At 41.1% G+C, this 26,148-nt stretch overlaps 1 protein-coding gene across 1 annotated transcript in view; it reads left to right on the forward strand.

The window, feature by feature from the left end:
• The window catches only part of MAP1B (microtubule associated protein 1B), a 68,696-nt gene extending 47,216 nt beyond the window's left edge, over window positions 1–21,480 (forward strand). Inside the window, exons 5-7 of the mRNA XM_083403597.1 lie at window positions 3,913–10,183; window positions 13,605–13,843; window positions 15,310–21,480. Coding sequence (XP_083259723.1) covers window positions 3,913–10,183; window positions 13,605–13,843; window positions 15,310–15,465 — 6,666 coding nt within the window. The 3' untranslated portion in view covers window positions 15,466–21,480. The remainder of the gene's footprint in view (window positions 1–3,912; window positions 10,184–13,604; window positions 13,844–15,309) is intronic.
• Window positions 21,481–26,148: the final 4,668 nt, after the last annotated feature.

Below are 26,148 nucleotides of genomic sequence, written 5' to 3' on the forward strand. Positions count from 1 at the left end.
CAGTGATCAGGGGAACAAGCTCATTATATGATACCCCTCTTGTGGAATCAGGGATGCCAACTTGAATGTAATATGGGGGAGCAGGTAAGCCCCACCTGCCCAATCAATTTCAAGATGTGATACCCATCAACAGTGAGGGAGGGCTCGAATATTTTTGGAGGTGGTGCTGAAGGGACCTTGGCCCCTAGGAGTTAGCTCCTCTGTTTGAAATGCTCTCCCCAGAGAAACTCACCTGATGCCGTCATTACTTATATTTAGGGACCAGGCAAAACTATTTCTATTCTGGCACACCTTTGGTGTTTAATTGTCTGTGGCCTTCAGTAGGTGGGATCTTTTAGTCCTGCCTTTTAAGAAATATGAATGAGTTTTAGATTTCCCCCCTGTTTTGTTTTAGGCTGGTTTTACCGTACTGTATACTGTTTAATTACTATTGCAAGTACCTTTGAATTACTTCTGTGAAAGGGGAGGATAATAAAGTTCAATAAATAAAAAGTTGGAGAGGATCAGGATATGTTGGTGCTTTCCCCAAGCATTTCCCCGAAGTATTTGTTAAATGTTCGGAAAGTTATACCATAACCCTTTATATTACAAAGTAGACACTCAACCGAGGTTCTATGACACACACAGCGGTCCTTTTCCAAGTATTTTTCTCTATGCATCCCAGGATGTCGTTTGAAACAAAGCTAAAAGGTGGATGCAAAAGTAATTCTTTCCCAGCTTCCCCCCACTCATGTGTGTATTGTAGGGAAATCTGTCTTTAAAAATGATTTGCATCATTCACAATTGATTGGATTGCAGGCTTATCCTGCACTTTAAACACTGATGTCTCAAAGTGGAAATTGAACCCAAATCACTGGAATTTCAACAGATACAAACACAGATATTTCCGGAGTTTTTGTCTGAAACCAGGAGGGATTGAAAGACATTATAAATTAAATCAAAAGGGTATGGTGCTGGTCTGGACCTTGAGCCCACTATACATCATTGTTAATCTTGTTCTATGGACAACAGTATACATGATTTGTGAGTTTTGCTCCCTAATATTCAAAACATCAACATTCCAAAACTGAAAGAATCCATATCTGCTATCTACAGAGATGGACTATCTGTCAAGTAGTCACTAGGGCTGTACTTAATTCTTTCTGTTTCTCTAGACATTATGTTGGCTTGCAATTAATGTACAGTGTCTGCAAATTCCTGAAAGGCAAGGAACCCATCGTAAACAGACTGTCAAGCTGAATTATGTATTTTTATAGCACTGATACACAGGCACAGAATGAATCCAAGGAAAGTTTAACAGATCTAAGCCTCAGTCAGACCAATATTAAGAGAAATCTGGCCCCATAATATGGGATACGTATGGAACATATGGGGTACTTTAGGAAATTACCATAATCATAATTATATTTATACCTTGCCTTTTTCCATGAGGGGACTCAAGGCGGCTTACAGATAAAAACAAGAACTGCTAAAAATATAGAAAACTCAATCATTAAAATACAATTAAAGACCGATAGAATTAATACTATTTACACATATTTAATCCGTTTTAAACATAACAATAATTACAGTAAAAACAGTATGGCATCAGACCTTTCATTAAAAGCAGTAAGTTCCCAGTAGCCTACTGGAACAAGGTAGTCTTCACCTGCCAGTGGAAGGGCAGCAAGGAAGGAGCCAGTTTAGCTTCTCTAGGGAGGGAGTTCCAAAGTATGGGAGGAGCCACCGAGAAGGCCCTCTCCTGTGTCCCCACCAAGTCTGTTTGTATGAGTTCAACTAAGGCAGCATGCTCTTCAAGATTTCTGGTTTGGTTGTGGGAAACAGACCAAACAAATCAATCAATCAATCAATCAATCAATCCCTTGCCTGATTTCTATATGTAAGTTACCTTGCAAAGTTAGTTTAAAAAAAAAAAAAAAACCCAGTTGCATCATGCTTCTATTCATTCCTAACAGTTCCTAAAACATTTTTAAAGTATTAGCTTCATGCAAATTATAAATATGTATCTAGACTTGCAGTTTTTCATGCATAGTGGTCAATCTGCTGCTACTTACTGGAATATTGTCCACGAAAATATACCTTATTAAAGAGGTATACTGATTGCTTTGACATGAAGTCTCACATTGTTTCTCTTCTTAGCAACAAACAACCCAGCCACCCATTTTATGACCCTGGCCAGTTTTTTCTAATTTAATATGCTAATTTCTTTTATCAGATGTCTACTTTGCAACCCTTGAGGCAGGCTACTTCAGGATTCTGTCTCAAGGACATACACATATTTGTTTTGGAAAAAATGAGAAGCAACACTGAAAGAAAATGAAATTTGATAAAGTTGCTGATCTGCTGATACCCCAGTTTTGCATACTAAAAAACGAGGATGGCTGCCATTATCAATATGTCATAACATTTAAAGAAAAAACCTAGATCATGTCTTATAAATGCTTCTGTTTGATTATATTCCAGAAAACCTGGAATGCTTTTTATTGGCTTTTCTCTTGTATCTTGCAGTGTTTATTCTCCTGAGTGTTTGCTACCCTATTAAATAATAGTGTTTTGGTTTCTCTGCTTGACATTTGGATAAGATCTATTTATATCCCATAAGATGGTAATATACACAGTTTTAGTGACATATGAAGACAAAGCAGCTGTTCAGTCTTCTTTATTTTATTTTTTTACTATTTTCTTTTTATATAGATGTTGGGTGGATTATTTCTCAGGAGCAAAACATCTGCTCTATGATTTTCATAACAGTTTCTTTCAGAAGAAAAATTACTATATATTAAAATACATAACAAGTGCTTGAATCTCCAAAGGAAATAAATATGTGCTTATGGTTATTTATAGTCCTTTTCCATTCTGCTAGCTAATTAAATTTGTGGGCCAGGATTCTTGGCAATTAATTCCTTGATCTAAACCATCCCTTTAGTGTACTGAATTTTTATTTTATTTTATGGCATTTGTCTCCTGCCTTTCTATACACATAAACTGAGCAGCTTATAACCATAAAACAATAATCAAACAGCAATGAAGCAACAAGCAATTTTTTAATGCAATAAAGAAACAAGCAGTGTGCTTCTGATTATCAGTCGCTGGGCATCGCGGGAGGGGGGGAGAGTGTTATTGTGATCAAAAAAGTTATGAAAAAATATTAAAAGCAGCAACCAGCAATAAAAGAAATATAAATACCCCCCAATGCCCACTAGACTAATTCCAGCTTTACTGCTCCTCTAAAAGCAAGCAAGGATTGGGACAGGCATACATCTGGGATGGGGCAGCGATGCTCACCTGATCTGTCAACAGCACCATGGCTTACTGGGGTGGAAAAGGGCAAGGCGGTGATGAGGTCTTCATGGTGCAAGAACACAGAGCCAATCCTGTATTCCTACTTGCACATTTGTACCTCTCTTCCCCACTAAATCCCAGCAGTATTGGTGGCAGGAGATCAGGTAAGTGCCACCGCCCTGCCCCACCAACTGCAACTATCTATGTCTCTTGCCACCTGCCAGTCATCTGAATCATAGCCTCCTCTAAACTGTCTCTTGAATCCAGTTCTTTGTGTGCACTACACACACAACCCTGAGATGCAAGTTTACTCATTCATTTAAATGAAGAAAACAGCAATGTATGCACAGGTATGCATGTCCAAGTGCTTCCTCTGTTGTAGTAAATGGAGAATCCGCTGGGGGAGAATTCACTGCGTATACTGGAATCTGGATGAATAAGACAAATGTATTTTTAAAATAATATTTGAGCACCATCCTGCCTTTCTTCTTCAAACAGAGTACATTAAGAAGTCTTCCTTATTTTGAGGCTTTAGGGAGTCCTGAGAACTGCCTATTAGTTTTATGAAAAGTGACTACAATTTAGTGTAAATTGACACATAACATTCCCCTTTTTGTTTTGCAACCCCAGATTGGAGAGTTATTGAGCACGACTCACCCTGCCAACAAAGCCAGCTTAACGCTTTTCTGCCCTGAGGAAGGGGATTGGAAGAATTCAAACCTAGACAGACACAACCTTCAAGATTTCATCAACATTAAGCTAAACTCTGCCTCTATCTTGCCTGAAATGGAAGGACTTTCTGAATTCACAGAGTACCTGTCAGAATCAGTGGAAGTGCCATCACCTTTTGATATCTTGGAGCCACCAACATCAGGAGGTTTCCTGAAGCTTTCAAAACCTTGCTGTTACATTTTCCCAGGTGGAAGAGGAGATTCTGCATTATTTGCAGTCAACGGATTCAACATGCTCATCAACGGGGGGTCAGAAAGAAAATCTTGTTTCTGGAAACTCATTCGGCATTTGGATAGAGTGGATTCAATTCTGCTCACCCACATTGGAGATGACAACCTGCCAGGGATTAATAGCATGTTGCAACGGAAAATAGCTGAACTAGAAGAGGAACAGTCTCAAGGCTCCACTACCAACAGTGACTGGATGAAAAATCTAATTTCACCTGATTTAGGAGTTGTATTCCTTAATGCCCCTGAAAGCCTAGGAAACCCCGATCCTAATTTTCAGTTAAAAAGAAGTGTAGAGGAGGCTTGCTTTACCCTGCAGTACTTAAATAAGCTGTCTGTGAAACCAGAGCCTCTTTTTAGAAATGTGGCAAACAGCACTGAACCAATTATCCTTTTTCAAAAAATGGGAGTAGGGAAGCTTGAGATGTATGTGCTCAACCCAGTCAAAAGCAGCAAAGAGATGCAATATTTTATGCATCAGTGGACAGGTACAAGCAAAGATAAAGCTGAGCTGGTGCTACCAAATGGTCAGGAGGTAGACATCCCAGTTTCCTATTTGACTTCCATCTCATCCTTGATTGTATGGCATCCTGCAAACCCTGCTGAAAAAATAATCAGAGTTCTTTTCCCAGGAAACAGTACCCAATATAGCATACTAGATGGACTAGAAAAACTCAAACATTTAGACTTTCTTAAGCAACCAACAGTTACACAGAAAGACCTAACGGGTAACATGGTGAGCCCAGCAGTAAAACAAACTAAGCTGAAGCAGCGAGCAGACAGTAAGGAAAGTCTTAAGCCGGCTGCAAAATCCCTGTCTAGCAAGACAGTCAGAAAAGAATCAAGGGAGGAGGCGTCTGACACAGGGAAGACTAGCCCACCTGAAAAGACTCAGAGGGTAGAAAGTAAAGAAAAAACAACCACAAAAAAGGACAAACCAGCAAAAGCTGAGACTAGGCTTTCTGTGACAGAAAAGGACCTGACAGCTAAGGAACAGCAGCTGGCAAAATCTGAAACAATTGAAAAACAAGCAGCAGATGTCAAACCAAAAGTAGTAAAGGAGAAGCATGTGAGAAAGGAAGTGAAAGTAAAATCTGAGGAAAAGCAAGAGGAGAAAGAAAAGCCAAAGAAAGAGGTGTCTAAGAGAGAAGAAAGGATAGTGGCTAAGAAAGAGGAGAAGCCTAAAAAGGAAGATACCAAGAAAGATGTGAAGAAAGAATCTAAGAAAGAATCAAAGAAAGAAGCTCCCCCAAAAGAATCTAAAAAAGAAGAGAAAAAGGAGAGCAAAAAAGAAGAAAAGAAGGAGCCCAAAAAGCTTCTCAAAGAAACAAAGAAAACATCTGCCTCTCTGCCGGAGTCGAAAAAGACTACAACAAAGCCAAAGCCACAAAAGAAGGAAGAGTCTGTCAGAAAAGAAAGTGGGCTTGTTGGGAAACCAAAAGAAAAAGTTAAAAGCAAGACAGCAAAGAAAGAGATCAAGGTTGCCGAAACGCCTGCTGCAGTGGCTGCTTTGGGAGCTGTTGCTGCCACGGTAGCAGCTGTAGGTGTTGCAGCTGCTGGAAAAGAACTCGAAGCGGAGAGGTCCCTTATGTCTTCACCAGAAGATTTAACCAGAGACTTTGAAGAACTAAAAGCTGAAGAAGTTGAAGTAGTAAAGGAAACAAAGGTAGATATCATAGAAAAAGAAGGCAAGTTAACTGATATAGAACAAAAGGATTATGAAGTTCAGAAAGAAAAAACAGAAGGGCCTGCTGATTCTCCTGATGAAGGCATAACTACCACTGAACCTGAGGGTGAATGTGAACAAACTCCTGAAGAGCTGGAGCCTGTAGAAAAGGACAGGGTTGATGACAATGAAAAGTTTGAGGATGAAGGAACAGGTCTTGAGGAATCTTCTGAGGCAGGGGACTATGAAGAAAAGGCTGAGACAGAGGAAGCCGAAGAACAAGTTGTCAATGAGGAAGAAGAGGCACCACTAGGCCTCAGAAAACAAGACCTGAAGGATAAAATAGAAACTGGGGAGACTGAAAAAGAAATGGCTGGAGCATTTGAGCATGAAAAAGCTAAAGATTTGAGATATGATGAAAAGGCAGAATTTAGAGCAGAGGGTGAAGAGCGAGATGAAGAACATGTAGATGAAATGGTTGAAAAGGCAGAAACAGAAGAGAATGAGGAGGAAGACAAAACTGAGGATGTCAGAGATGAAGATGAAACTGAAAAAATAGAAGCTGAAGAGGATTATGTTATGGCTGTGGTGGACAAAGCAGCAGAAGCTGGTGAGATTGATGATAAATATGGCATGCACCTAACCACTCCAGCTAAGTACTCAGAACCTCCATCTCCTGCTAAAGAACCAGCATCTTCAATCCATGATGAAACGCTACCTGGTGGTTCAGAAAGTGAAGCAACTGTTTCAGATGAAGAAAACAGAGAAGACCAGCCTGAGGAATTCACTGCTACTTCAGGTTATACCCAGTCCACCATTGAAATATCCAGTGAGCCAACTCCAATGGATGAAATGTCAACTCCAAGGGATGTGATGAGTGATGAGACTAATAATGAGGAAAGTGACTCCCCTTCCCAAGAATATGTAAACATTACCAAGTATGAATCAACACTGTACTCTCAAGAAGTTACTAGGACTAAACTTTCTCCCCTTCCTGATGCTTTCAATGGGCTATCTGAAGGATCTAAAACAGATGCTACTGAGGGCAAAGATTATAATGTTTCAGCTTCTACAATTTCACCATCTTCTTCCTTAGAGGAAGACAAATTTGGCAAGTCTTCCTTCCAAGATCTGTACCGCCAACGAGAAAGTGAAGTCAAGAGTACTAGTAAACTAGAAATTTCAGAAGCTTTGGATGACAAGCATAGCCCAACTAAGAGTCTAGATGAAAGCCCAACCCCTCTGTCACCTGTTGCTAAAACACCTCTAAGTGAACGTAGTGTGAACTTTTCACTGACTCCCAATGAGATTAAAGTGACATCGGAACCTGCTGCTCTCACAGCACTCTCTGAAAAACATGAAACCCATGAAGAGCACTGCCCCAGCCCCGATGATAAAACATTAGAAGTGGTGTCCCCTTCACAATCAGCTGCTGGTAGTGCTGGACACACACCATATTACCAATCTCCCACAGATGAAAAATCAAGTCAACTTCCTTCTGAAACTACTGGAAAAGCAGATGCTTCATTCAGCTTTGAAGCTAGTGAAACCAAAGATAATATTACAAAACACAGACTAAGCCCAATGGATGAACCAGTGCCTGACTCTGAATTGCCTTCTGAAAAAGTGCTCTCACCTTTACGAAGCCCCCCACTGATTGGTTCAGAGTCTTCCTATGATGCATTTTTGAGTGGTGATGTAATATCTTCTGCTAGAGAAACTGACAGTCCCTTTGAAAAGAAGAGTGAAAGAGATGGTTCTCCTTCACAGAAGAGCCCAGTTTCTGATGTTGCTTCTACAAACCTTTTCCAAGAACAGCAAGTTGAAAATGATGTACAGCTTTCACCAACAAAACTGGACTTTGTCCTAGAAAAGAAAAAGGATGACTTAGAAACTTCAGAAACTCAGCCTTCATTGGTTTTGGATGACAGGAAGCTAGGAGAGGTCTCTCCTACACAGGTAGATATTAGTCATTTTAGTTGTTTCAAAGAAGACACCAAGATGTCAATCTCTGAAGGTACAGTCTCTGATAAATCTGCAACACCTGTTGATGAAGTTGTAGCAGAAGACACTTATTCACATATCGAAGGAGTTGCCTCTGTTTCCACAGCATCTGTTGCTACTAGTTCATTCCCAGAACCAACCACTGATGATGTATCTCCTTCACTGCATGCTGAAGTTGGATCCCCGCATTCTACTGAAGTAGACGATTCTCTTTCTGTATCTGTTGTTCAGACACCAACAACATTTCAGGAAACAGAAATGTCTCCATCTAAAGAGGAGTGCCCAAGACCTATGTCCATTTCTCCCCCAGATTTCTCCCCTAAAACAGCAAAATCAAGGACACCAGTTCAAGATCATAGGTCTCCTGAGCAATCAACTATGTCAGTAGAATTTGGGCAAGATTCTCCTGAGCAGTCTTTGGCAATGGACTTCAGCAGACAGTCTCCTGAACATCCAATAGTAGGTGCTACTATGCACCATATATCTGAAAATGGTCCAACTGAAGTCGATTATAGCCCTACAGACATGCAGGAGCACTCTTTTGCAAATAAAATATCACCAGTGGAACAAGCATGTTTTGGCAATGACAAGGATATTTCTGAGATTATTTCAGTATCTCAGATAGAAGCTTCGCCCTCTTCCTCCTCTGCTCACACACCATCACAGGCAAGTTCTCCACTACAAGAAGAAACTATATCAGGTGTCACTCAGCCTAGTGATATGCCCTTACATTCTGCATTTCCATCAGAAAAAGTGAACAGCCTTGGAGAAAAGCTTTCACCAAAATCTGATTTATCTCCACTAACACCACGGGAATCTTCTCCTCTATACTCTCCTGGTTTTTCAGATTCACCTCCTGTGATGAAAACAACTACTGCCTCTTGCCACTCACCTCCATTATCATTGCACATGTCCCCCGACAAATCATTTGGTTATCATACCTCAATAGTTGAAGACCCTTTAACAAAACATAGCCAAGAGCTCTTAGCCTTTACGGACCAGGAAGACATTCAGGAAACAACCAGATCGCCTGAAGCTCTTAAATATTCTTATAATGGAACTGGAAAAACCACCAGATCACCTGAAGCTGTTAGTTATTCCTATGACAAAACAGAGCACACCACTGGATCCCCTGAAGCTCTTGATTATTCCTATGTTGCAACAGGGAAAACCACCAGATCACCTGAGGCTGATAGTTACGCCTATGAAACAACAGAGAAAGTCACCAAGTCACCAGAAGCCTTTGATTACTCCTATGAAAAATCCACCAGATCATCTGAGTCTGTCAGCTACTCTTATGAGACCACTGGAAAAACACACATATCTCCTGAGGCAGTCAGCTATTCTTATGAGACCCCTGGGAAAACTAGCAAGTCATCTGAGACTGTCAGTTACTCTTATGAAGTGAGTGGGAAAGCCATGAGATCCCCAGACACTGCTAGCTACCACCATGAGGCTGATAAGTACTTTGTTTCAGAAAAACCAGAAACCCGTCAAGATGTTGATTTGTGCCTCGTTACATCTTGCGAGTACAAGCACCCCAAAACAGAACTTTCTCCCTCTTTTATCAACCCTAACCCCTTGGAATGGTTTGCTAGTGAAGAACAGTCTCAAGAGCAAGAGAAGCCGTTGACTCAGTCTGGAGGAGCACAGCCGCCTTCAGGGGGGAAACAGCAAGCGCGCCTCTGTGGAGAAACTCCCCCAACCTCCGTCAGCGAATCTGCCCCATCACAGACGGATTCAGACGTGCCGCCCGAAACAGAAGAGTGCCCTTCTATTACAGCAGATGCTAACATTGACTCGGAAGATGAATCTGAAACTATTCCAACAGATAAAACCATTACATATGAACACATTGACCCTCCGCCAGTCCCCATGCAAGATCGCAGTCCGTCGCCTAGACACCCTGACGTCTCCATGGTAGACCCAGAAGCCTTGCCTATCGATCAGAACTTAGGCAAACCATTGAGGAAGGATCTGAAAGAAAAGACAAAGACGAAAAAGCAGGGCACTAAGACCAAGTCTTCCTCTCCTTCCAAGAAGAGCGATGGCAAATCAAAACAGGTGGCTTCACCAAAGCCTGCTGGCTTGAAGGATTCGCTGGATAAAGTTTCCAGAACAGCTTCTCCAAAGAAGAAGGAGTCCGTGGAGAAAGCTGCCAAAAATGTCTCTACTCCAGAGATAAAATCTTCCCGTAATGAGGAGAAAGATAAGGAGACAAAGAATGCAGCCAACTCTACAACATCGAAGTCAGCAAAGACCGCAACTGCAGGTAAGAAGAAATGGCAAGGTTAATTCCAAAGAGCAGGGGAGGGGGAGTCTCCAGCCCTTGGGCCATACATTGGGCAGCCAGCCCCGCCCATCTGCCCCACACCTGACGTCATGTGCAGGCAGAGATGTGGCTGCTAAGTGCAAAATCAGGAGCCTCAAAGTGCACTCCTAATTGTGTGCTTTCAAGCAGAAAGCATGCTTTGGCTCTGCTTCTCATCTGCTAATGGCTCGTCTGTGCTAGCGCGATCCCTGTGGGGAACTCTCTGACACAGTTGATGGCTGCAGGCAGCAGACTTCAGCTCTTCTTCCCATCAGCCACTGGTAAAGCCTCAGATACTTCAAAGCATGACACGGGGCTCTTTGCAAGCCCTGCATCGTGCTTTGAAGCCTCAACTTCAGAACTTCAAAACACCCATTCGCTTGTTTTCACTGTGACTGCAGGTAGGCAGTCCCACCTGTCAAATATGGCCTTTTGAAGCTAGGAGCAGGAGGGTCTGGCCAGGGGAACCAAAAAGGATCCCTAGTCCTATCCTAGATGCAGCACTTGTTTGCTTCAGCTACAGATTCAAGCTATGTTGTGAAACAATCATCTAAAGAGAATGTAGCTATGATAGCGGGCCAGTTTGCACATAATGCTAAGGCAAACTAAGGCAAACTGCAACCGTGAGGCATCCTGAAGCAAAAATCATGGCTTTTTCACTTCTCTCCCAGTCCTGCTGCCGCCATGCTACCCAGAGCTAAACCATGATTTGGCTTAGTGATATGTGTGAACATATGTGTTCATGGTTTCACCCACTCCAAACAAACCACAAGTTGTAGCCAAGATTGGCTCTTTGCTTACCATTCATGAATTGTTTTGCAGATACATAGCATGAGCTCAGATTGGCATGTAATGCTAAGTGAAACCACGGGTTGATTTTGGGTAGTGAAGCAGCAGGGAAGAGCAAAGTGGCTGTTTTTTTACCTCTGGGCCCAGACATGCTTGATTGTTCACAGTTATCTATGGTTTGGCTTAGTTTTAAGTATGAATTCTGTTGCCTGTTTTTTGTACCTATGCTTATACATTGGTTATTAAAAACAATCATTTCACATATGCAACCATAAACCTACATAGGTTCCTGCTTTTGCTTTCCATAATTTTGATGCCATCCATTGTACAGTTTAACAGCATTTTGATCAAACGTTAATTATTCATGGATATTTGTTTATCCATTTGTTATTGAAGAATGACTGAGAATGGATCCAGATTTGACATGGCAGAAATTCTTGCTATGGATATTTTATATTATTATTATTACTTATTTACTTATTGTGTAATGCCATAGAGTTTGGACAATGTGCTACTACATTTAACATCTGTGTAGGCTCCTATGTCTGCAAATTACACCCACCTCTGTGAACAGGGAATTGCATTATAGCTGCTTTTATATTCCCCTTTATAGTAAATGTGTAGGGGCATAGCTTTTTTCCAATAGTTTAAATTCAGTCCTGAATAACAAGTTGGACTGGGAAGACACACAGTGGCTCAAAAGCAGACAGGGCTGTTTCCCAAAATAGTGATAGAAGTTGAATGTTGTGGTCAATGCACATACAGGTGTTGGAAGCTAAAGGTAAGTTACCCACATCTTAGGCAGTAAAAATGCTGCTGCTATGGTTTACATTGTGCTAGTAAAATCTGTTCCAGAAAGAAGGAAAGGCTTAGATACCATGTACATTATTGCTACTCTGGAAAGAATAAGGGTCCACTTAGTAGGTAAAAGGTTTCTGAGAATGCCTTGACCTATAACATCCCTCGTTTTAGAAATGAAACACTGTTTACATTTTAGGCAGCCAAGCAACTGGCTACAAGAAAAAGTGGAGAGGTGCCCATCAAAGAGTTTGGTATTGTATTGATTGCTAGAAGAACTGTAGTGAAAAGTGAGGAAGGTGGAATATGTATGAGCTATTTCTTGTTTACAGAGTGAAGCCTATAGGCAGATCTTCCTGAATTTTCATGAGTGCCTAGAACAGTAGAAATAACAAAAAGAGGGGTGCATGCAAGCCTACACATAGATGTAATCCATGTTCATCATGCACTCCCCTGGTGCCTTAGCTCATATTTTCTGAAAGAACTGTAAGCATTAGAAGCTGCTAATTGTCAGCCTTTTAAAAAACCAAACCACACCAGAATGGCTTTCCCATTTTGCCTTTGGTATCCTGCCTTTTTTGCAGAAATAGCACGGCAGTTAGCATGTGCTATTCCTTCTGTATATCCTCTCTCTATTAGCCTTGTATTACCAATTTCTTTTTCATGAATGGAAGAAGTACAATGGTAGCGCAGTACTGTGGTAGCACAATACCCACCCAGTCCTAGCTCCATTTTGCATCTTCTCCTATGCTGTATTTGATTAGCATCTACTGTGATACTGAATCTCCTAATATTTCTACTTCTTTATATAAGAAGCCATATACTGATTCCCATTCCCCTTCTTGTTTAATTTTTGGGGAGTGCCGTTGTGCAATAGGAGCATTAAACAACAACAAAGATGAATAAAATGAGAAATTGCATAATGTTGAATTGTGGCTGGTGAGAATGAGTACTTGACTCACAACCTACATCTTTGGGATGTGGGAGCACGAAGTCTGGGCGCGCTGAGCTCAGCGTGCCCAGGCTTCAGCATGCAGGCAACTCCACGCAAGCCGTGGGAGCCCAGCGCCAGGCTCCCGCGCTTTGCGGAGAGCTGTGCGAAGCCTGCATTCGCCCCATAGGACGCACACACATTTCTCCTTCATTTTTGGAGGGGAAAAAGTGCGTCCTATAGGGCGAAAAATATGGTATATATCTTGCAAGGTGCTAATGTTCTGCCATGGTTTTGCTTAAGAGCTCTCATCCTAATGGTCTGGGTCAACCTTTTCCTGGTTCTAACACCTGAGTGACTGACCTCTGAGCTGGCATTTGGGACAGTAGTTCTTCCAACTTGAAAACTGTATGATAGAAGGACCCCCTTCAGGAATTTCCCAAAAATATTGTTGATGTTCCATAAATTCTGTTGAAGAATCCTATTTTTTTGAATGACTATTTAATAATCACAGTTTCTGCATGACAATTATTGAATTAACCAATCCTATTACTTGATACAAAGTACCTGATTATGAGGGTTTAAAACAAAACTATATAAGAACTGATCAGGTATATTTTCCCTTCTTGTTCTCCTCACTAAGCAGTCTTTGATTCTTTAACTGTCATATTTTAGCAAATCTTTTAAGAGTCAGTAGTATTCATGGGGGAATATGTGTTCCACAGTCAAAGTGTGACAAGCCAGCTCTGTCCAACTTTAAATTATGTGTTTTCTAAGGTCACAGTAGTAGCAAGATGCATTGACATTTTCTCATCAATAACTCAGACAAGACCCTCGTGTGTGTTTGTGTGCTTTTTTTTTAAGGACCTGGAAATGTAAAACAAACAAAATCTATAGCTGTGCCTCTAGGACCTCCTGTGTATTTGGATCTGGTCTATATTCCCAACCACAGCAACAGCAAGAATGTTGATGTAGAGTTTTTCAAGAGGGTGAGGTCATCCTACTACGTGGTGAGTGGGAATGATCCTGCTGCTGAAGAACCGAGCAGGGCTGTCCTGGATTCTCTGCTGGAGGGCAAGGCTCAGTGGGGAAGCAACATGCAGGTAGGCTCTCCAGTATTTGTGAATTAAAATCTGAAGAGATAAAAAAGTGACAAGGAACTTTGAGAAATCTCTTAAACCAAGATGCCAAGAGGTGCCTCATATTTGATAACAAGTTTCTTCAAGCTTTTTCTGGTCACAGTGACCCTCTTGCATGCCATGGTAAAACCAGAATGCATGGTTTATCTTTACTATAAAGATCACTCCCATGAAAAAACAAGCAAGGACTTAGCGTTGTTTCTGAGTCAGGAATCATGGTTTATTTCACGCAAACAAACCATGGTTGGCAAATCAGGAACAAACCTTGGCTTCACATGGCAATTCAGTTGGAGGAAAACAAAGCAGTCTTCGGTTGAGTTGTCAGGACTTCTGCTTTGCTGCTCCAACCCTGCTAGGAGAGGATCAAGTTAGCAATCTTCTGTGTGATCACTGTAAATCAATAATTATGGTTTACCATGGCATGTGAATACAGCTAGTGCTGAGGAAAGTGTTCTCATAAGCTCATGATTTAAAACAACAACTAGAGCTATATTGAAAATTGTTTTTTCTCTTAATCTTCCACAGTTTGTGTTAATTACTAATCATACATTTTAATTGACTATTTGCATATTACCAAAACCTTACTGTAGGTGCCTTTTTCAGACTTTGAATGATGTTTAAGTGCAGAACTAGACGCAATGTGGTAGTCCATGTCTTCAAATGCAAGGCATATCCAATTTTGTGTGTCTACTATATATTTTAATTGTTTCATGTTCTATATCCAAGATTTTGAGTATGGCTTAAGTACATCTTTAAATATTGTGCTCAATGCTTGGCAACTGGTTTTCTGTGAGCAGTTTTGGGGTAACATTTCAATAACCCAACACCATGGTCAAGCTTTCTCAACTGGAGTAATAGGCCTCTGCCATGAGTGTGTCCTATGTTATTTTATTTTTAGTTCATTTGCTGTTATTTTCTGCTTTAACTATTTTTACTGTGTTATGTAGATTGCCTCAAGACACACATGCAGAAGGTAATTAATTAACAATTATAATGGGCTGAGGCCAGTTATGGAGAAGCAGCTCTTCCGTGGATGGGGCGAAAGATGCCCTCGGCCCTACAAAAATGTGATAGTGTTGCACATCATGTGTTCAGTATTTTGAAAAATGTGGATATGTAGAACTTAGTGCCTAAAATGTCAGGGGCTCCCATTTCACAATTGTAGAGGTTGAAGTTCTATACTGTACCCCAAGTAGTCTCTGTCTTGTTTACATAAGGACCATATGCCTTGAAATAGAGTTTAGACTTCTCAACATCTCAAAATCCACGTCTTCTGATAAATGTTTTTGTTGCACCTAGTTACTACTGGTGTTAGCCACAGAAGTATTCTTTCAAAATGGGGGCCAGTATTCTCAAGACTTGCTCACACATTAATACCGCCTTCTGTTTGATCTTAATGTGTCCTCTGTTCTCGTATTCTTGTATTGCAGGTGACCTTAATCCCTACCCATGATTCGGAGGTGATGAGGGAATGGTATCAAGAGACCCACGAGAAACAACAGGACCTTAACATCATGGTACTAGCGAGCAGCAGCACTGTTGTTATGCAAGATGAATCTTTCCCTGCATGCAAGATTGAACTGTAGAAAAAGAAAAAGAAAAAAAGCAATGCATCACAACCTTAAACTTTGTTTCCAGACATTCTTCAATTTGAAAACACCTTTTCTAATGTAACCCATCTAATTCAGCTGCCGAACTATATATATATATATACCTGCCAAATGCTATACTGTATCACAGTGATGCAAGTCACTAATCTTTTTTTTCCAGTCTTTTGCTGATTGCTAAGGGAAATAACAGTATTCCCACCATAGGGTTCAAATTACTGCAAAAACTGCAGATTCTGGTTCATCTCCGCTGAACAGTTGGAAACCATGCACTAGCAAACACTGCTGACTTCTGCCAGGTATGGGGGCGTTTGCCCTTGAGAGAAAGACAGGGAGAGAAAGCGAGAGAGAGGAGTAGAGGAGAATAAAATCATTAGTTTTGCATTACTCTCAAAGCAATCGATATATTGCTTCCTGCAGTCTGCCATCACATAAAAAAGAAAGATGTAGGTTTGCATTAGTCTGAATTACTGCAAGAGCGGGCGTTTTTAATTTAGTGACAAAACTAGCTAGAAAATTACGTGAAACCGAATGTGGCTTTGAAGGGACGTAAGATACAAAACACTCACTTGCTGTTGGCAACTTCACTTTGAACATGTCATATTCGCGTCACAGAACTCTCCTAGGCAATATATGCAAGTAGTTTGAACCCCATTCGGTTTAACATGCAAACATGTTGGTCTAAGGCATGCTCCCAGTGAAAAATACATCTAGTCTACTCTTAAATTCGACAAACTTGCATGCTGAAACACCCAAGTCACACTCAAGTTTACTGAAGCAACATACCAAAGCAGTTGGGAGTACCTATGGTAGACAATTTGCCTTAGAATGTGACTTGAATGTACAAAGATACTTGATGCACTTATTTTTTAAATGCAAGATAGCAAGTTTATAAAAACATCTGTGTAGGATTATAGTTACACCAGTACAGAAGTATGCGTGTGCATGTGTGCTACTGGAAACCTCTCTGATTGGTCAAACAGCTTGGTGCTATGAATTATGCATGTAAGTTGAGCACTTCATTTGTGCACCTGAACAGCAAGCCTTTTATTTTATTTTTTTGAAAGTCTGCTTTTTCTCCTCCTCCCCCTTTTCCCTTGTGAAAGAAAGGGTGCCCGGTACCAGAAATTAACACATTCAGAATGTTGCAAAAGGTTCTCTGCACTCTGTACAGTCTTTTAGAGCCTTGTCTCACCTTGTTTTGACTGTTAATTTAAGAGCGAATATGGGAACAAATGTACAGATCTGATTTTTTTTTTTAGCTAGGTGCGAACTTTTAATAGATGAATTTTTAAACAGAAGTTTTGTTTACAGGAAAATTGCAAAGAAAAAGAATCAGGTGAAGGGATTTTTTTTTAAAAGTAGTTTTGTAAGACAAGTGCGTAATGTTATTTTGAGGTTCTGGTGAGAATGAAGTACTGTATTTATTTAACATAACTGCCGACAATAATTTTGCAGGGAGCACACTAAAAAATGCTATTATGTGTCAGTGATTAAAGAACCCGAGAACTAAATGCAGGCTGGCTTCCTTTTAGCCAGGAGACTGCCTAGGTTCTGGGCTGGCCCAAGGGCACAAACAACCCAAGCACTTGCTTGTGGCAATGTTTTTCTGGAGGCGGGATGTATCAACGAAAGCAGCTTATGATTGGCAGTTGCACCGCGGCATTCTTTGGGATGCTGCTGCAATGCACTTCTCCAACTGTTCAGGGCTACTAGTTGGGGCAGCAGAAGAACTGGCTCCACCTACTGTAGGTTTTCCTTTCTCCTGGTACCTGTCTTAAAATTAGCTCAAGCAAGTTCGTGCTCCCCGTATTTACAGATCCCTTCCCAAAGGAAAACTAGGATTGTGTGAATGTTGCAATTCTGTGAGGGGTGCAGAAAAGCTGATTGCAGAATTCAGCTTTCTGAGAATTTCAGCGCTCTTCCTCTCTTTTTAACCCTTATGGTTACAGGGAAGACCCAGAGGCTGGAATCTTGGTACCCTGTGGAGCCTTTTGCATTTTCCCAAGATTAGCAGTCAGAAAATTAATTATGCAACATAAGAGAAGTCATGCAAATGTGCATAATGTATGCATCTTGCAGAATTAAGCTTCAGTTGTCACAGAATTTGTGTTACCTTGGGGCAGAATTTTTGATTTTTTAAAAAAGCCAACTATCACGCACAGCTTGAGGGAAGGCTACCCATTATTAAGGCAGTTGTCAAAGGGTTAGGGCATCACAGAACCTGTGGTAGTACCTGAAGCTTCATGGAAATATTACTGGTGCTGGTAGAATATCTTGAGGACTGGGTCGCAATTATCACTGCATATAACAATATCCATTACGCTTTATTTTGTGGTTTTGTAAGGAATTTACATGACCGCCGTAATAGGAATTTGCTTTGTTCTGTGCCAATTGTTTTTTTGCAGAAGGCTTTGATTCCCTAAATAGTGGATTTTATATCGTTTTATTTTCTATTATAATTTATTTCAATGGTTAACATTGTTTATTTTTATTTTATAGATGTGTATTTGCACTGCTAATTTTTAAAAATTATTTTTCATACTACTACAACCCCCCTTTTAATTTGGGCTGTGTTAGCCCAGTTAATGCTGTGAAATATTGTTTGTTAAATGTTTTGTGCATTTTTTTTTTAAAAAAAGTTCTAATATTTTATTTTTGTTTGACTTTTGTAGCGATGCTACTTTATTTATTCTTTCACCCAGGTCATTCGAAAGCTTGTGTTCTTGTGGTCTCTTTGCTTTTATTGGAATAATATACATGGAAGCAACTAGTAGTAGTTTGGGACTCGCGTCCTTAAAAATTCCATATGATTGTGGTACGAAAGACAAAGGGAAATGTACTGTGGAAAGAGGCAGAATTTCTAAGTTAAGTGTATGTACAATGCTTCTTTCCTAATGTGAACAGCTCAAACCTAAAGAGGAATTTGCACCACAGCACAGAGTGGTTTGTCCCAGTATAGTTAAAACAGAATCCTGAAGTGGGGGAAGTTAGTTCCGCTACCTGTAATTTGAAACTGCTGGCATCATGAAGCTGAAATGCTACATAGCTGATGAGCCCTGGGTATTACTCCTGCCTGCCCCTTTTGCAGCTCAACACTAGCTTTTCGTAGCCCAGCTACACAGCATCTCTGATGTGGTGCATCTTGAACAGTGCCCTCGTCCACACTGGATGAGCTAGCACAATACCATCAACAGCACATTAAGTGTGCCGATGCGCTGGCCACAGTTGTTACTGCACCACATCCTGAGCTTGCCTTGTGAGCAAAGGGTCAAGGAGGATTGGCCTTTTACAGTCTTAATCCCTTTATGGATGGAGTAGCAAGTCTTGCTGAGTGCAGTGGGGCTTATTTCCAAGTAGGTCTCCAGGGTTCTGCAGCTTTGGGTCCACCAAGTTACTAACACAATATTCCATGTATCAATGAACTGTGCAGAAATGATTTGTTTTATGATCTGCCCCCCACTTTATATGTAAGCAGAAATTAAATCATTTTTTAGTGGGAGTATATTTTATAAACATATTGCAAATAAATAAATAGAAGAATGCCGTTAACAGCAAGCGAGTATGTGAAAGTAGCCACTTGGCCTGTTTCCAAACAAGCTGCTTCTTTTAATTAAAAAATGAAGACTTTCTTTTAGTTCAGCCCTAAATAGCAATATTAAATGAATATGTACAAAAGAGAAGCTGCCATCTCTCCACGCCCTCCGAGAAGTGGCAGTCTTTCTAGTCATATGCACACCAGCAGTCCCATAGGAGATTAGTTGAAATCAGCATAGCAGTGCAGTCCTGTGTATGCCTAACTCAGAGGTAATCCCCACTCAGTTCAAGGGGGGCTTATTCCCACATAGGTGCATGTAGGATTGCAGCCTCAATGGGGTTCAAATCCGGCCTTAACATTCCTTCACTCTAAGAACATCCTCAATCGTTCTCATACATATTTTGTTGTAGGGACAAAAATTTGATCAGGTGTTTATGTTGGGTGCACTACTTCTTCTTTTAAATGCCTCAAAAATGTTTGATAGCCCCATTCAGCTCTTGGATATCGGCAAACATTTTCCTGTATATATAAAAAATGGTACTCTGTACGGCTTCGTCTCAAAGATCTCAATTGTGCAGAAGCCATGTCCCTGATCAATCTGCACACAGAAACATGCGCACAGGTCTGCAAGCCAATGTGCTTCTTGAGAACTGGCTCTTAGGGGTTCGAGAACCCTCTGGAACATCTTTTCAAGGATACAGGGCGATGGAAAGTGTATGAGATGGATACCCAGCCCCCCACCATGAAGGGGAGTGCCTTCCTCTTCTGCAACACTTTCTTGGGTAGCCTGCGCTATCCGTTTCAGGATTCTGAATAAGATTGCAAAAGTGGGGTATAAATTTTCTAAACAAATCTGCTTTTTACGCACACACAAGTTTTAAATGGCAGCCAATTTTGGCGGTGTTGTTTTTTTTTATTAAAAAGAAAAACTCCTCTTGACCAAATTAATGCCTTTCTTGCCTGTGCAACTAACCTAATTGTGTTAATTACAGCCATACACAATTAGCTTATTGACAGTCAACCAGGAAATGCCATGGATACTGATACTGAGCTCTGCTGCTCAGCACAGATTACTAGAAGCATGGTTCAATATTGATTAGCCTAATTTTAATGTGTCAATATTTGAGTGCTGATAGCACTCTAGAAAATGATGGTATTACCCATTGGTAACATTCCCCTAATCGTAGCCTTTATGATAGTACTATTCCATTGAATGAAATTCAGTGACTGTTTAGGCGAGATCACAGTCCATTTCCCAACTTGACAGTGCAGTCCTATACATGTCTACCCAGAAGCTAATCCCCAGAGTTTGGTGGGATTTACTCCTAGGTAATTGTGCATAAGATTGTAGCCTAAAATGGATCTTCTTTTGCATGCCTTTTCATCTTCATATGGTGGGTCTGGTTACAACAATTCCTACCTTTTTGATTCCATTCCCATTCTTCGTCTCTTTGAGTTATTTTTAACTTCTCATACTGTGGTGAATGGATCCAAATGTGTATATGAATGTATTTAGCTGTCTTCAATAGCTTAAGCAGTTTAGGAACCTAAAAACACTGAACTGAGAAAATAAATTTGCTGGGGGAAATTCCAAGTCTCCCTGTCCCAATGCTTCCCGCTCCAAGGGGACACTCTGCATTATAAATTTTATGTCCTAGGCCTCTTCTTTGTCCATATGTAACCAGAAGTTCTTGCTCAGAGGAAAATAGTAGTTTTTGTGGTCTGGCATTATTAAGCAATGGGGGGGGGGAATACAATATTTACACTTACAGAAGAAAAAGAGAGTTTCTGTAAGTGATAATATTCTCACTGAATAGTTGGCAAACCACCCCAAAAACAAAACAAAACAAAACGAAAAACCAGTCCAGGAACAAGCAGTTCTTCAAAACGCATTTGCAAATTGCATTATTTGCCTTGTTAAAGATGCTTGCTATTTTAAAAGAAGAAAGTTCGCTGTGATTATAACAAAATAAATAAATAAAAATGCAGCATCTAAACCTTGAACATTTATTGGGGGGGGGGGGAATGCTTCTCTGCACTGAATTAGCTTTAGGAGCCTCCATTCTATTCATACAAGACTGGGCTGTACTCACATTGGTCAAAGCGCAATTCTGAAGTTCCAGGATGCTTTCACATGTTTGCATGCAGCCATTTATTCTTCCAAACCATGGCGAGAAAGTCTTGTTGCTGGCTGAGAAGCTCCTCACGCACTCCTCTCTCTCTTGTTCCGAATGGTCTTGTTTGTGTCGGTCTGCAGCTGTGTATGGTTTTATGTCTTATAATCCTTCATCACCTCTATTCTATCCAGTCATATCTAATGTAGAAAATTAGTTTCCAGTGAAAGTAATATGTAGTGCTTTTATGATATTTGTGTGCAATATCCCCTCTTCTGTTGAGGATATTTGATGTAAAGGAAACAAGCTCAGTTCCACAATAAAATACAAAAATAGTTATAAGTGTCAGTGTGGGTTCTTTTTGTATTTATATGAGGATGCCCTTTCAACTCTCTTCTCAAATCGCATTCCTGGAAACAGCAAAGGAAAGAAAGGGTTGCAAGATGTAATTATTATGTAGCAGATGAATTCTGTTAGTAGATGTGGGAGACAAATGGGGTGTGGAGTAGCCATCACAATCACAGCCTAGCCGTGAGCTTCCCAGGGGCATCTGACTGGCTGCTGTTGGAAGTATTGCGGCTGTCATTGACTGGTTGGATGCAGAGATGTGGCGGGAAGGGGGCTCAGAGCCCAGGGACTGGTGGTGGGATGACACATGAGTGGTCAGAGGAAGAAGAGGGAGCAGACTGGGAGGAGGAGGTGTCAGAATCTGAAGAGGCAACAGGGTTTAGTGAGCAGGAAGAGGCTGTAGCAGAGAGCAGTTGAAACTCAGAGGCAGAAGCAGAGGCTGGAGAGGAAGTGGACCAAGAGGCAGTGATGAGGCAGGCTGCTGAAGAATCCAGGGAGTCCCCCCCCCCTCCTGCGACCAGCTTGCCTCCTCAACAGGTCTCCTTGAACATGCAGAGAAATGAAAAAAGCAGAACAGAATGGTTGTTCACAGACACCATCCATGACTGCTTGGGGGAAAACCCTGGAGAGGAGGCAACTGTAGGAAGGCAGGGAGCTCGCAATTGACTCATTGGACACTTACGATTATGGCTGCTATGATCAGTTTGGCACATAAAACCAGTAGCAGTTATGATGAGTGTCCCACACAAAACCAGTGACTGCTATTTTGGGGGCGGGGATAATAATAATAATAATAATAATAATAATAATAATAATAATAATAATTTTTATTTATACCCCGCCCTCCCCAGCCAAGGCCGGGCTCAGGGCGGCTAACAAGCAATAATAAAAACAAGTTGAATGATTACAACTTAAAAACAAAATTAAAATACAACATTAATATTGAAACATTAAAATATTAAAATGTAGCCTCATCGCAGGAAGAGAAGGAAAAGAAAAAAAGAAAGAGAGGGAGGGAATCAAATTGGCTCCAAGCCAAAGGCCAGGCGGAACAACTCTGTCTTACAGGCCCTGCGGAAAGAAATCAGATCCTGCAGGGCCCTGGTCTCATGAGGCAGAGCGTTCCACCAAGCCGGAGCAAGAGTTGAAAGGGCCCTGGCTCTGGTTGAAGCCAATCTAACTTCCTTAGGGCCTGGGACCACTAGGGTGTTGCTATTTATGGACCTTGAGGGTCTCCATGGGGCATACCGGGTGAGGTGGTCCCGTAGGTACAAGGGTCCTAGGCCGTGAAGGGCTTTAAAGGTCAAAAGCAGCACCTTAAATCTGACCCTGTACTCCACCAGGAGCCAGTGCAGCTGGAAAAGCACTGGGTGAATTATGCTCCCATGGCAGAGACCCCGTGAGGAGTCTCGCTGCAGCATTCTGCACCCGCTGGAGTTTCTGGGACAGCTTCAAGGGCAGCCCTGCGTAGAGCGAATTACAGTAGTCAAGCCTGGAGGTGACCGTCACATGGATCACTGTGGCCAGGTCGGGGCGGGAAAGGTAAGAAAGATTCCACCTCTCATCAGCTACAATTGGTATTATTCTCCAATATATACACTTGGGGGGGGAGGGAGCCTTCCATCCAGTCAGTTGTAATTTGGATTGTTCCCAAATTCAGGCATAAGATGAGCTGGTAAATGCTGTGACTTGCTGGTTGTGCCTGCCAGTATCTCTTTCAGGGTATGTGAGATGCCTTCTGGTCCTAAATCTATTGTTGGCCTGCCCCTGCTTAAGTAGCGAGTTCATAATCTGGATACCCTGGCTAGCAAATGTGGAATTTTTTTTGGGGGGGGGAGCGAAGGAGCAGAGGGTTAAACCGCAATATACACTCAATTAGCTTCTGCCAACCTGATTCCCTGCAGATGTTTTGAACTATGACTCTCAGCAGGCTACCTACTACAAAACATCAGGAGGACACCAACTTGCTGAAGGCTTCTAGGCATCTCTTCGAAGATTTCCAACCAAATGATGTATTGATCTCCCCCGCCTTGGCCCTGATCGGTATTGTAAGACCTACAATAGAGGAATGACTGCATCTTTTGGTTCAGGGCTTTAATATTGATCATGACATGTTTGTGATGTATCTGCAAGATCTGTCAGACATTTCAAGTCTGCACTTGAGACGGCAGCAGAGCTTTCAGAGGGTGGCAATGGGGGATTTCTCAGCTCCTCCTGCTCTCTCTTCTCTCTCTCCTAGATTCTATTCCCTCAAGGTTTTATGTCATCCCCTTTTCAATGATGAAACCACTGAGCAAAAACCAGGTGTTAACAGCATGCTGAGGACATTCAGGTTTCCTCTTTCCTTCCTCTCCTTACTGCTCCTGAGAGCTAATTCTGGCCATCTAAACCTGTTTAAGCAAATCTGGTGACAAAGAAAAAACCGAAGATTGTGACAAAATAGATCAGTAGAAATAAAATGTATTTGACTATCTGTCTTGCACATACCACCTTGCAGCCAAAGATCTGTAAGTGGTGCACAATAAAGGGAATAAGAACATCTAATTCAAAACTAAAATGGATAAAAATACAAAGGGCAGGAGCAAGAACTCCAAAACAACACCTTTATTGCTCAAACACCCAAGCAAAGAGCCAGGCTTTCAGCTGGCACTGGAAGGCCAGAAATGCAGGTGCCAGTTGCATTTCAGGAGGAAACGTGCAGGAATGCTGACTTAGAATAGGCATATTTTAATCTATTAAAAAGCATATATAGTGGTACATCGGGTTACATACGCTTCAGGTTACAGACTCCGCTAACTCAAAAATAGTACCTTGGGTTAAGAACTTTGCTTCAGGATGAGAACAGAAATCTTGCTCTGGCGGCGCGGCAGCAGCGGGAGGCCCCATTAGCTAAAGTGGGGCCTCAGGTTAAGAACAGTTTCAGGTTAAGAACGGACCTCCGGAAAGAATTAAGTTCTTAACCCGAGATACCACTGTACTGATCTATCAAAAACCATCAGGGGGGCATACAACAAAACAGAAAACACCATTAAAAAGAGTACCAATATTAACCAGGCTTATGCATTGACTGCATAATACAGAATTGACTCCCCGTTTTCCTGGTATCTCAGTACTGAAAGATGCTTAAATGATTGCAGTTCCAAGTCTGAAAAGATTGAAATAAAATTGCCAGGCTATTCTTGGGGCTTTAAGATTCTGGGTCCACACAAACCGACATCAGTGCAAAGGACAAAGGCAAAATGATACTGATCGATTCAACAGCACCTAGAAAAAAAGCCAGGGTACAATGCAAACTGTCTGGCATGCCAGTCATATTCTATTTTAACCAGCTATAATATCTGGAGGCTGGATCTTGCTGTTTCACACTGTTCTGAATGTGAACAGAATTATTAATGTTCTTTTACCAGCTCTGCTACTACTGATTTTACGACAGCAAAATACAGACTAGCCTTGATCTGAGATGGAGGGAATTACATGTGCAATTTCCCTCTTGTGAATAATGGATACTGACCTTCTCTATTGGATTGACAGCACCGTGAATAATGAAGGGAAGGGACGGAAGTTGTATATTTGCTTACCTACTCATTAAAGTATTCGGAGGCTGCTGCGAATTTGAATCAGCAATTTGCATTTCAAATGAAACAGAACTCTTAGTATGCAGATATTTTGTACGCATTGCTGGACAAACGAAACCCCCAATCAAAAGCTGCCAAAGCAGATTGAAGCAAAGAGGTTTATTTAGAGGCAGTTTGCCCTTACAACCCCCCCCACCCCCCCTTGTAAGATGTCTTTGTTTAATTTGTATATTGCCCTTCATCCGCAGATCTCAGGGCGGTTCACAACATAAAAATACAATATAAAACCACAAAATGCATGATGAAAACAAGAACCAGAAACCCCACAAAGGAATACCACTACCTCCCCCAAAACAGACATGTGTTCTTTCCATAGCAAGCTCCTTGCTTATCCATCTGCCACTCATGAATCCTATGGATGGAAGAATACATTCCACAACTTATAAAAAGAGGGAAAAGGCTGAGGCTACAATCCTGTGCACAGCTAGAGATGGAGGAGAAATTAAAACAGTCTGCATTTTAATATGAGCTTACCTAATAGATGCTTCTATAAACCAGAATAGAGCTTAGGAATTTGCACTTATCTGAATTTAGTAGTGCATCCCAAAATTGGGAACAAAAAGAAAATGCACAAAAAAGAATGTACAAGGATGCTTACAAAAATGTGTGTATTAGGAAACTGCAATTGACAGATACAGCTACCCCTAAGCACACTTGCAAGTCTCACTGACCACAGGAGAACTTACTTCCAGTAATGTATATTATTATTATTATTATTATTATTATTATTATTATTTCTGAATCCGTAAAAGCTCTTCAATTAATTTGTAGTACAAGTATGCTTGTCTTCATAAAACAGAATTACTGCTCTAACTTTAAGAAAGTTAAACAAATAGATTTAACCAAACAAAAAGATTGAATACTAGAACTGGCCATTTATTTCATTCTCAACCAATTTTATGCCGTTATTCAGTGATCTCCACGAAAATGCTCACATTCTATAAAACTGGCCGAGTCATGCAAATTGTCAATCAGCAGTATGGCTGCTCCATTACTATTTATGGTTGAAACAAATTACACACATATG

The sequence above is a fragment of the Podarcis tiliguerta genome (assembly GCF_965153285.1).
Source record: "Podarcis tiliguerta genome assembly, chromosome: 11".
Lineage (NCBI taxonomy): Eukaryota > Metazoa > Chordata > Lepidosauria > Squamata > Lacertidae > Podarcis > Podarcis tiliguerta.